The sequence below is a fragment of the Tricharina praecox genome (genome assembly GCF_024521635.1).
Source record: "Tricharina praecox strain CBS 144465 chromosome Unknown BZA05scaffold_23, whole genome shotgun sequence".
NCBI classification, from domain to species: Eukaryota; Fungi; Ascomycota; class Pezizomycetes; order Pezizales; family Pyronemataceae; genus Tricharina; species Tricharina praecox.
The window spans coordinates 29,667-40,945 of NW_026250425.1; the positions used below are offsets into that span (position 1 = coordinate 29,667).

Here is an 11,279-nt window from a genome sequence, read left to right on the forward strand (position 1 = left end):
GCGAACCGGTAACTAGTATGTACTAGTATGTACTAGTTATGAGAGTGAAGCTTTGCCCTGCGTTGCCTTGGAGTGATCTTACCGGCCACACCACTGCCCGCTCCGAACAAATCAAATTCCAAGGGTAGTAGAAATCACTGGATCCTCCGGTGGATCTTCACGCCTTCCCGAGTATGTACGGGAATGTACCTATGTACATACTTGGTTGCGGCTTCTTGGATCACTGGCCCTATCATACTACTGGCAGCTAACTAGGTACCTAGCAGTGATCACCAGCCATCTTTGATAGTTACCCATGATATATATCGCTTGCGATATTGATGTGTGCATGCATCGATACGGTACGGCCGCATGCCCACTCCATGTGAGACCATGCTGAGCCTACTGCTGCCTTATAGTAGAAGCACATCGCTTGACTCGGCTACCGTACTCCGTTGAACAGCACTGGCAGTCTGGCACGAGTCACGACCGTACCAACGTATTTCTGCATCCTCCGAACCAGCCCGCCGCACAGAAGAAATCACCAATACATCCAGTCCTTTATATCTCACTCTTTGCAGCCATTGGTTGCTCCGCGAACTGAAAAAGAACGGAAAGAGCAGGGAGATTACCGTTCCTCCCACGGCGAACAATCCCCTCCGAAAAGCCGCCGAGTTTAGGGGAAATTCTGGTGCAAGTAGTCGTTCCTCACGCAGAAGCATGTCCGGATAAGGCTGCGCTTCGTTCAGTTCGGTTCGGATTAGAGCAAAGATAAAGTAGCAGGTCAAAATGTACACCCTCCCCAACAGCGCCACCACACCACACACACATATATCTCTCTAACACAACAACCAAATTTTAGAAAGTACTCATAACTGGCATATATGATGGATTAGGTATATACTAATAAAGCTTCAATGAGATTTCTAGCTCGCTAGGCTGATTATATTATGCGAAGTAGAATGGCTAAACGGATTTCCCTTTCACCAAGGCAGGCCATTTCCAGCCATTGATACAGCAACCATAAGGTAGAATAAAAATATGTGGGCCATTAGAAGGTCCTCTAAAATAGGTAGAGAACCTCAATTGAAATCGGCATATAATTTTAACTAGTTGTGGTTGAGTATTACCGTATGGGAGAAAAGGTGGTGTTGAAACTGGTTGTCAGGCAATAATTTTGTATGAGGGCCCCATACAAAATCTGAAATCACTGTCCAACCCGTGCACAACACCATACCGTGCACCACCAATCCGAAGCAAAAGTCGTCAGACTTCTTAGAAGTGATGGATCTTGCGATTCCAAAGCTTCTATGAAAGACTCGAATGTTTTCCGCTAAGTGAAGGATGGGTTTTGGTTACTTGAAAATAGGCATTTTTGGTGTAAAACGGTCCCTGTACGAAAACTTTTGACCTAGATAGATAGTACTTTGTCATAGAATGCCCGCGGTTGAGCTAAAAGGGTGCCCTCGTCGGTACGCGATTCCCGCTGCACCGCCACTCTAATTCTGCGTACAAAACCAAGTTTTTTGAAGCAGTCGACTGGGCAAAGAGAGTTCGATAGAGAAAAAGAGGATGCTTTTCTATTTCATTGAAGCACTGGAGTTCTCTATGGTGCTGCTTTCCCAACTATTATAACGATTTTTTCGTGGGTTATGTGTTCCACCGTTGGAAGGTAAAATTTTGGTTGGTATTTCAGTGAAGAGTCAATCCAATTTAGTAGCGTATCAATTTATTTTAGTGACGAGTCAATCCATCTTAATGACAAGCCACAAAACGTGCGCACAGCGAGTCAGTAACGTTTATGACTCAAGCGCAAATTCCACTCGTCTGGTCTGCGCTGTTCACAACGCGCGACTGGAGACAAATTGGCCATTAGACAGTTATTAAACGCAAGCAAATTGTTAGTAAAATTATTGCGATGATAATACTATATTTGCCAGCCAGTTTCTTATAAGATCACCTACGCGGTTAGAAAGAACTTCCAATTGCCCAAGATTTTTTAAAGTGTGTTTGGGATGCAGAATCCGTGGTTGAAAATGGATAGCCTTGATCCATTAGGACTTGGGTTAGCCGCACAACTTCACATAAAATATTGATTTATTTTGCCTGGAAATTTTGTCGAAAGTGGATGTGTACATGTCTAATCATCATGTATGCAGTCTGGTATGACTTTCTATTGTGTGGTTGTGTTCGAGAAGTTTACAGGTGTGGTGTGGTGGTCTCGTAGGGGGCTAGTGGCGATACGTTTTGACCTGGCACTTGTTACCGTCCGGCCCGGGGTGGGGCCTAGTCGGTTCTCACTGCTTCGTGACTCCGTCGCCGGGATCGCGTACAAAACTATGTATCGGATGGCCCACTGTAATGTCCGACGTTTTCCTGAGCATGAGCTTCAACGGCATCGGCAATCATGTGGAGCCCGTAGACGTTTCGGTAAGTTCCACGGTGATGAACGATCACTGCTGTCATCAAGGTTCTGCCCAACTACCTTGGCCCGTCCGCCAACCACGACCAGATTGACTGCAGCCTTACGGGACGATACAAAGCTGATCTAAATAGAGCATTCCAGATATTTCATTAAATTAGAATGCTATGCGTTTACTAATTATCATCACAACAATAACTAACCCTCCGTCAAAGTCAAATGAAAACATGATCGCGTGTGGTAAAACATAAAACCAATCACAATCCAGTCTGATATCCGGACCCTCCATCCAACAAGCATAACCTTCAACTTCCAACCCCCAGGTGGGCGGATCTTCATTCCTCCCTCATGACAGATGTGGTATCGACTCGACCCAGTTGACGGTGTTGTAGACGCCGTCAGGCTGTCCCCTAAGGGCAATGAACGACTCGACTAAGAGGAAGCACCTGGCAAAGATGAGCACGATGAACCCCAAGAAAGATGTCGACCCGACGATGAGCTTGTAAATAGTCCAGTACAGTTTGTCGCGTTTTTTCCCAAACTTTTTCACTGGGCGAGGCGCCTTTCCCGGCCTTGAACTATTGGTCATAGTCTTTCGGGGTTTGCTCGATGGCACGGGGCCGGCCGCCGGCGCGGCGGTGATATGTGTCGCGGGCGTCTTTTCGACTTCGGCGGGAAATGGGTGGACATCAGCGGCGGCAGGTGTCTCTTCGACCCCGGTGGGCGTCTTCACGGCATCGGCCGTCCCTCCTTCTCCGATAGTTTCCCACTCGATGAACTTTATCAGCGCGCCGATGCACAGTTCGAGCACGAAGCCGAGAATTGCGACCGCGGTGATGACAGAACAAGCCTTCCACGCGACCTTCTCGAACTCGGTCTCGAAGTGATTATTCCAGGTGGCGAGATGCACGCCGCCATAGATGAGGCCCACGGTGCACACACAAGTGCCCTCCCAGACCAGGTTCGCGCGGCCACTGATAATGCGCCCAAACGCATCGCCCAGGTCCGTAATGCTCACGAATATGTTCTTCCCCTTCGACAGTTGCTGGTACATCAGCTTGCCAAGCCCGGCGCGCGACGTCACGTACTTTTTGTCCTCCTCACCAGCGGCGGCGGGAATCCCCTTCCGTGGGAAGAGCTTGCCCCTCGAGAAGGGATTGGTCGGGTTTGGCTCCGAGCCCGCGTTCTTCAGCTCTGCGAATTGTTGGTCGGTGAGGTAGATTTCGATGGGGAGGTCGATGTCGACTGGCTTGCTGAACCACTGCGGAGCGTGTTAGCAAAGGCTTCGGGTGCTGCGTGCGAACATGTCGCGTTCGCCTGGAGCAACATACAGTGATATACATCGTGCCGGCACATAAAGCGTGCAAGACAGTGTGCAGCTCGATCAAGGTGACCTCCTGTCCTGCCGCCAACCTCCCAAGCGCCTGGATTATCATCCATCCGGCCTGGAGGCACACCAGAACCTTTGCCAGGGCGTTGACCTTGGACTTATCCTTCACGAACTCCGGGGAGATCGCATCGACGGGTAGCCATCCCTTCCTTGCTATCCAGAGCACACCATGAGGCGTAAGCGTACCGCCGGCTTCATCGGTCACGGGATCCACCTGAGACCAGTCGTACGGGTGGGTGCCGGAGAAGAGTCCTTGCACAAATCCGGCGGGCTCCCGCCGTGGGCCCGATTCCGCCAACTCGGGATCATTCACTGATGGCTGCGAGACTAACGAGGTCTCGGTGAAATCTTTGCGGTCGGGGGTCTCGGAGCCTGGTCTTACGGCACCGGATGGCGAACCCTCCTCATAGTCAAAGGCCGACAATTTGGACACTTCCTGCTGGCCCTCCTGGGCGGGCGCCACGCCGGCCGCGTGCTGACGGTTCTTGCTATATACGACGCGGAACCCGCCCATAACGGCGAAATACGAGAGCGACAGCTCTTTCCAGGGGTTTGGCGGTTCCTCTCCTTCAGGCGTGAGGTTGACCTCCTTGCGCCTCAGCTTCTCCTTCCACATGGGATCGAAAATCTCCCTCAAATGCACCTGCAGCAGCAGCGCGGTGCGCCGCTCAAATGCGGCGACCGACATCGCCATTTCCGGAAACATCAGGCTGGTCAGGCTCCAGCCGATCTTCCGCACGTTGCGCTTCGCACAAAGTTGGTCGAGCTTTGCGATCCAGTGCGCGCCTTTGCGCACGTGGATCGGCGGCTCGATGTTGACGGCGATGGTGGTCCCTAGGCCAGCGGAACAAGCCAGTATCAGCGTTTCTTGCTTTGCGCACTGCACGACCGAATAGGGTAGATGGATAGTGGTACTCACACACGCACAAGAACAGCGTCAAGATGCAGCTCATGATAATCCCCACCGTACCGCGTCTTCTGGGATTGGCCACATACTTCACGATGTTCTCCTCCAGGTCCGACTGTTGATGCGCCGTTGAAGCTGGCTGCGGCGCCCGCGTGGCGGTTGAGGGTCTTACGGTGACGGTTGCGGCCGTCACCGTGAGAACGAAGTTCTCCCCGTCTTGTGCTAGAGGCACGCTGTAGGCTGCGATCGCACATAGAACGAGGAGGAGGAAGAGGATACGGAGGGGACGGAAAGTAGACATCGTTACGAACTATGAAGGCGGGGGATTCAGTGAGGGCCCGGTAAACGGCGTTGGTGGAACCCACGGGATAACGTTGGGCTAAGTGTTTGATACTCTAGATGCGTGCGTTATGGCGGTGGCATGAGAGAAGGCAGAATATATATGGTCCCACTTGCAAGCCTCCCAAACAGCACTGGTGGCAGACGTCCAGAACAGAAGGGCCTCCAAGCCCCCGATCCCTCCGAGCACACCAAATGTCAGGCGGTGGGCGGCTGCAGCTGGTATGTAGAGTACCTGAGCTGAAACCAAGTACAACGTCCAATTGTCGCTGTATTGGTTCGCTGTTGGTGGTCTTTGGCCAGACGTAGGAGGGCGTGTAATTCCGTTGCATACCTAACTGCTCATTGCTCGATTTCCCATTGATCACTGCCCAGTGCTCGCTGCTCATTGCTCATGGCTGTATATCACAAATTTCTAGATCCGCCTTGCGTGTGTGCACATAAGTGCGATTTCGCACATTATCTAATTGGCTGCTGGTACAGAACCAGAACATGGACACCCATTGTCCCATCGTCCATCATGGCAATCTCCATACAGATATCTGATATCGTACATTAGCTCCGTATTCGATGGCGATATGGACACACCCTTTCCACGTCCACCGAGTCCAACTCACCTATCGTCAAGCATCCGGATGTAGCTTCCCCCGCCCTCTACCTGGCCTTTCCCGAAGAAATAAGCTTCCCTCCAGGAAAAAGCAAAGTCCGCTCCACAGTCCTCACTCCGCCTTGCCACCTACCTACCTCTTCATCGGGAGATGCCATGGCCCATGAAGGAGGGAGGGTGTGCGGAGGAACCACGGGAGTGGCCCAGCGGCCTCCTTCTCCTCTTCTCTTCCCGCTCCCTGAGCTCCCCACTCGGGCTCCTCACATGCTACATCTTCCGCTAGCGGCCTCCGGGATCCGACGCCGACATACCTACATACACATTATACCGGTATACCAGTCGGTCGGTGTGTGCCCCACCAACCAACCACCCAACCTCCGCAACCTCCGCGACGACTACGAATTATAATTGGTGTCTACGGTACGTGTCGTATACGGCGTGCTCTTAATCGGGTCGAACGCAGGATGGTGGTCATGGTGGTTGTGGTAGTCGGGCGAAGGAGGGGATGTAAATACCAGGTCAAAAGTTATCGCCACTCGCCCCTATGAGACAGCCATACCACACATGTAGACCTCTCGAACACCACAACCACACAACAAAAAGCAATAAAAGTTTTCATAGAGGATGATTAGATAGATATCTAGCTTCGACAAAATTTTTAGCCAAAAAAAATCAATATTTTATGTGAAGTTATGCGGCTAACTCAAGTCCCATTGTCAAAAGGCTATCTATTTTCAACCACAGGTTCTGCATCCCAAACACACTTTAAAAAATATTGGGCAATTGGAAGTCCCTTTTAACTGCCTAGATGATCTCTTAAGAAACTGGCTTGCACATATAAGCAGTTGTGGTTGAGCAATGCGGCCCAGGAGAAAAATGTATGGTTGACGCTGGTTGTCATGCAACTTTTTGTATGGGAGCCCCATGCAAAATGCGAATTCACCGTTCACGTCATGTACAAACCCCCATTGAAAGCCACCAATCTTGACTAAAAGCGGTCAAATGTTTTACATATGAGAGGGCTTATGATTTTACGGCGTCTGTGAAAGACACAATATTTTTCCGTCAGAGGAAGGATGAGTTTTGGTTGTGTGAAAGTGGCCATTTTTGGTGTAAAACGGCCCCCTGGCGATAACTTTTGACGTAGTACTTTAGCATACTAGTGATAGTTACACACGTGCACACGGATATGGACGTATCACCCGTTAGTCACGAGTAGTTCCTGGATGGTTAGCATCGGCACGGTCGAATACCGTATGCAGATATGCAGATGGTGAGAACCAAAAAGAAAGAAAGATAGAAAGAAAAAGAAAAGAAAAAGAACTTTTCACACATGTGAGGGGCAAGCTTGAAGCCGTCGGTCATTTCCCAAAGCCACTCTGTATCTAGTTAGGGCCGGGGCTCCGTCAGATTCCAAACGATCGATTTCCCTCTTTCTGTGCATTGATATCGCACGGGATCTGCCGGCTGAGTGTGATATCGTTTCGTCGCGCTATCGTCCAATGTGCGGATCATCATTGGCGGGCACTGGGCAATGGCACGACTTGGCACGACGTCCTGACCAGTGACCACGGGTGACGGTGAGCGCTGAGCGATCCTCGAGTGTGTCCATCATTGGACCAGCCGGAAGTCTTAGATATTTTGAAGTTCTAACAGACGGACGCAGATCCACGCCCATCCACCTCCTGTTGTACAAGTACGTAATCCAGCCCCCTCCGTGCGGGAGTAGCAGCGTATCGATCGCTAAAAGCACAAGTGCGCACTCGTCACACCGCCGTCGGGGGTAGTTACTATCCATGCGACCAATTTGTGCACCGTCGAGGTGACGGTGCAAGAAAAATGCAAGGGATTTCGGAGGGATTTCGGGGCGCTTAAGCCTTAATGAAAGGTTTAAGGGACGGACGTGTCAGAGTTCAGCCGAGCACGGCTCGCACCGCTGTTGACTAGGTACCTGTAACCTACATACATACATCGGTACCTAGTATCCGACCCTTTTCAGTCTGCTTGGCAGTGGGGGAGCTCAGCTGAAGGATTGTGAATGCCTGCCAGTGATCGGTCTCTGGTTGGGAGGATTGGGAGGGGAGGGGAGAGGAACTCAACCGACGAGCGTTGAGCGTCGAGCGTCGCTGTCTCAATGTCTCACAGCCGCAGATGTATATCAGGCAGGCAGCAGGCGTCCACCAGCACCTGGGTATGTAATTACCTAATACAGGATTACCCAACCAATACGCTGAAGTATGTAGAGGGGATTCACTCCTCTTCTCGGCTCCGAAATCGAAGATTCGAATCGAAATACGAACTCGAGAGACGGCCGTGGTTGGGCGTGGTTGGGTCCGACGCCGGAGCGCGCGGCTCGACGGGATGAATTCTGTAGGATTAGGAGTGGAAATGTTCATCTCGACTGTCGCCGTGGATAAATATTTATCTAATAAAAAAGTAAAAAAGCCCTTCTTTGGCTCCCTCGCCGGATGCGGATTCTTGCAGCGCATTGCAGCGCACACCGAGGCGGTCAACGAGTGGCAGTGGTGGATCGAGCATTCATCGTCCATACCACTGACTACTCTTCTAGCACTGTTGTTACGGTGCTATGGAATACGAGGGGAATGCTTGGTACTGGTTCCAGAGTCATCGCATTCTACGAACACATGCGGAAAGGAGACCGCACAGTCGACGGCGTTTATGAGAGTGGCTGTCGCTTGGGTTTCAGGGTTTCGATTGGCTGGTTCCAATTGTAGAGTGAGTGCGCGCCGGTGTTTGTAGGAGCACATCCAGCCCGCCTTGTAGAGCAACTACTGAGCTGTAACTAAATTTTACCCGTTCGGGTGGGTGGGTGACAGTGACAGTTGGCAATTGCGAGCAGCAACCTTATTACCTATTACCCACAGTACATATCAAACACTAGAATGCGCTGTGCGGGGCTGCATGTCATCACGAATGAGCACCATCAACCAGTGGTGTTTACAGTGTACTACTTACCGGCGGGTAGTCATGTACAGATGTGGAGTACTGGCAGTCTGGCACTTGCCCCTCCTGGTCTGTGCTTCTACTCTAGTGCAGCATGTCTCACTTTGGCCGTCATGCTTACGGCGCGCTTCTGGTTGGCGAGGGTTCGGCCGCGATGACTATTAGTGCCGCGGATCGGCGCTGGGATTAGGGTTCCCGTTGACTGGACAGGCGGGGGGAACGGGGAGTAGCCTGTCGTCTAGGCGAACCGCGTCGACACCGGAACACGGCTCTAAGGCAACAGCTGTCGTACCGTGACATGTAACATTCACTACTTTTTTTTTTGACAGTTTGGGGTTTGAACTGTGAAGAAATCTCAAGATGTGTGTAAGTTAATGGTTACAATAGAGCAGATATTCATCTGGCACAGGTAACGCGCACTTGAACATGTGAGAGAGAGCCATATAATTAATGCATCCAGATTCCACACCCGTCAACCCGAACCCGTCAACCCGTAAATCCGTAATCATCCAAAAAATCGTCATCCATAACCATTAGCGACCCATTCACTCGGTCTTGCCGTATCATTACATTCCCTTCCCTCCTTAAATCCTGACGGCACCGCGAGGCTTGTAGTGATGTTTGGTCGGCTCGGGTTTATGCTCCTTCTCCTTGACCGGCGTGGGCGCGGCGGGAGCCTTGTACTCCACCTTCTTCTTATCATCCTTTCCTTCGCCGCAGTAATCCAGCGGCTGTAACGCGCAGCCATTAGTCTATGTACTAATCCGGACGGGAAAACAAAACGTACCTTCTCGATGACATGCACGACACCATTCTTGATAGAGATGTCGGACTTGATGATTCGGACACCGTTGACGTAGAACGACCCTTCGGAGAATGTCATGGTCAGCGTGGTGCCGGCGTCGCTCCGGTGCGGGCTCTGGTCGAATAGCTCGGGGAGGAAAAAGAAGCCGTCGCTGATGGTGTGCGCATCCACGTCGATCGTGTCGTCGCCGTGCAAAGAACTGTTCGCTGGCGCGAAAATGGTCACGCCAGGTGTGTTGTCGAGCTTGTCCTCCCGCCCCGCTGCGGTGATCGCCGCGTGGAACGTGTCCAGACCAAGCGTTTGCAGCGTCTCGGGCAGTGGGCGTGGCAGGGTGGGGAAACTTTATTTTTTTGCCACTGCTGTCAGCTAACTAACTTGGGAAGACTCCGGATCGGGCATTGGAGGTTGGGGTGGGGGCTCACTTGGTGACTCCGTAGATCAGGCCCTTGTCGTACTTGAACGGGCCCGAGAACTGCGTGATGACCGTGCCCAATCCCGTCGTGATCTGGATATTTGCCTGGTCCGATCCTGGCGGCGAGTCGGTGTAGCTACGGACGTATCTGCCGGGTTGTCCGGGACCCAAGTTAACGAAGGTGGGGTCCTCAAGGAATGTCCGCAGGGTCATGAAGTTGCTGGCAGCATTCCCGCCAGCCTGCCGCTTGGAAATGCCGCTGGTTGGCGGCTTGCCGTCGTGGCTGATGCTCGCGCTGACTTCCACTTCCGATTGGCGTCGGACAAGGCGTGGGCTCGAAGTAGCGGAATCGGGCGATGTCACATATTTGTTCGGAACCGCCCACACTGTGATGTCGTTGCGGTCCTGGAGCCGAGCCAGCAGCGCCGGGTACGCCTGGAGGTTCGCGGCGTACTCGGTGAATCCCCGGGTGACAAGGACGTCGATGAGTGGTTGGCCGTAGACGAGAGGTAGAGAGAAGCAGGCAGCGGAAACGAAGAGGGATGTGATCTTCATCTTGAATGCTCAATTCGATCGATGGGAAAAGATATGACGGACGGACCGGGGAATCAGTAGAATGCGAGTGGGTAGTATATAGTGTGAGACAACACTACAGTTTCAACTTCAGGGCAACCACTTCTTGTCTTGTAACAGGAATTGAATGCTGAGTTCAACGACGAAAGGGAATACTGCAACTATTAAGTAGTAGCTAGCCTCCGCCTGGCCGCCAGGCCGCCGGACATCAGCCGTACGTTCATGCATCGCATCGAAACCAATCCGTATGTCAGTGACAGTACGAGTCGATTCTCGGTACATTGCTCAACGCTGCGTGGTACCAGTCGACCAACGTCATAGCCGGTATTTCTGGCTACTTGGAGCTCCATAGGATCCATAGTAGGGACCTACAATCTCCCGAGCGGCATCTCCGTTTCTGTTCGTACGTACAAGATGACTTCCAAGACAACGAGTGCAGTGCTGTAAGACATGTCACTGCAGCTGAGAACGTTCTTCAGCATACAGATTCCAGTGGGCTAGGGTAGGTGGCATCGGCGCCGCGCGGCTGACTCGACTCGACCAGATGGGCTCAGAAATCGTCTTCGCCAGCCCTCCAGTTCAGTTCACCAAACACGGAAAGACCCGACTCGACGGAGCCTCGCCTTGAATACCCACGTATGTCTCATTCATTCATGAGCCTCACAGTTCGTTCGAGGATAGGTCCGAGAGGTCCGAGAGGTCCAACAAATCGCTCACAATTTCAGTCTGCATTTGAAAGCACAGTACGGCTGAGGGCCGGGGGAGAACCGGAGGAGGAGGAGGAAGAAATAGTTGGCGGAATTATAGATATTAGCCCATCTATTATTCAAGCTCGTGCATGGGGGCGAATGGGAGGTGGGGGAAACTGCAGCGTTTGCGGG

General features: G+C 52.0%; 2 protein-coding genes across 2 annotated transcripts; both read right to left on the bottom strand.

The window, feature by feature from the left end:
* Positions 1 to 2,526: 2,526 nt before the first annotated feature.
* Positions 2,527 to 5,363, bottom strand: BZA05DRAFT_476009 (uncharacterized protein). Its single transcript, XM_051488227.1, has 3 exons — positions 4,711 to 5,363; positions 3,733 to 4,625; positions 2,527 to 3,662 (listed from the first exon to the last, which is right to left on the bottom strand). The coding sequence occupies exons 1-3, from the start codon at positions 4,997 to 4,999 to the stop codon at positions 2,748 to 2,750; spliced, it is 2,097 nt and encodes a 698-aa protein (XP_051336859.1). The 5' UTR covers positions 5,000 to 5,363; the 3' UTR covers positions 2,527 to 2,747.
* A 3,609-nt stretch (positions 5,364 to 8,972) lies between these two features.
* Positions 8,973 to 10,471, bottom strand: BZA05DRAFT_132592 (FAS1 domain-containing protein). Its single transcript, XM_051478813.1, has 3 exons — positions 9,836 to 10,471; positions 9,396 to 9,753; positions 8,973 to 9,339 (listed from the first exon to the last, which is right to left on the bottom strand). Exons 1-3 carry the CDS (start codon positions 10,378 to 10,380, stop codon positions 9,193 to 9,195), a joined length of 1,050 nt encoding a protein of 349 aa, XP_051336860.1. The 5' UTR covers positions 10,381 to 10,471; the 3' UTR covers positions 8,973 to 9,192.
* Between the last annotated feature and the right edge of the window lie 808 nt (positions 10,472 to 11,279).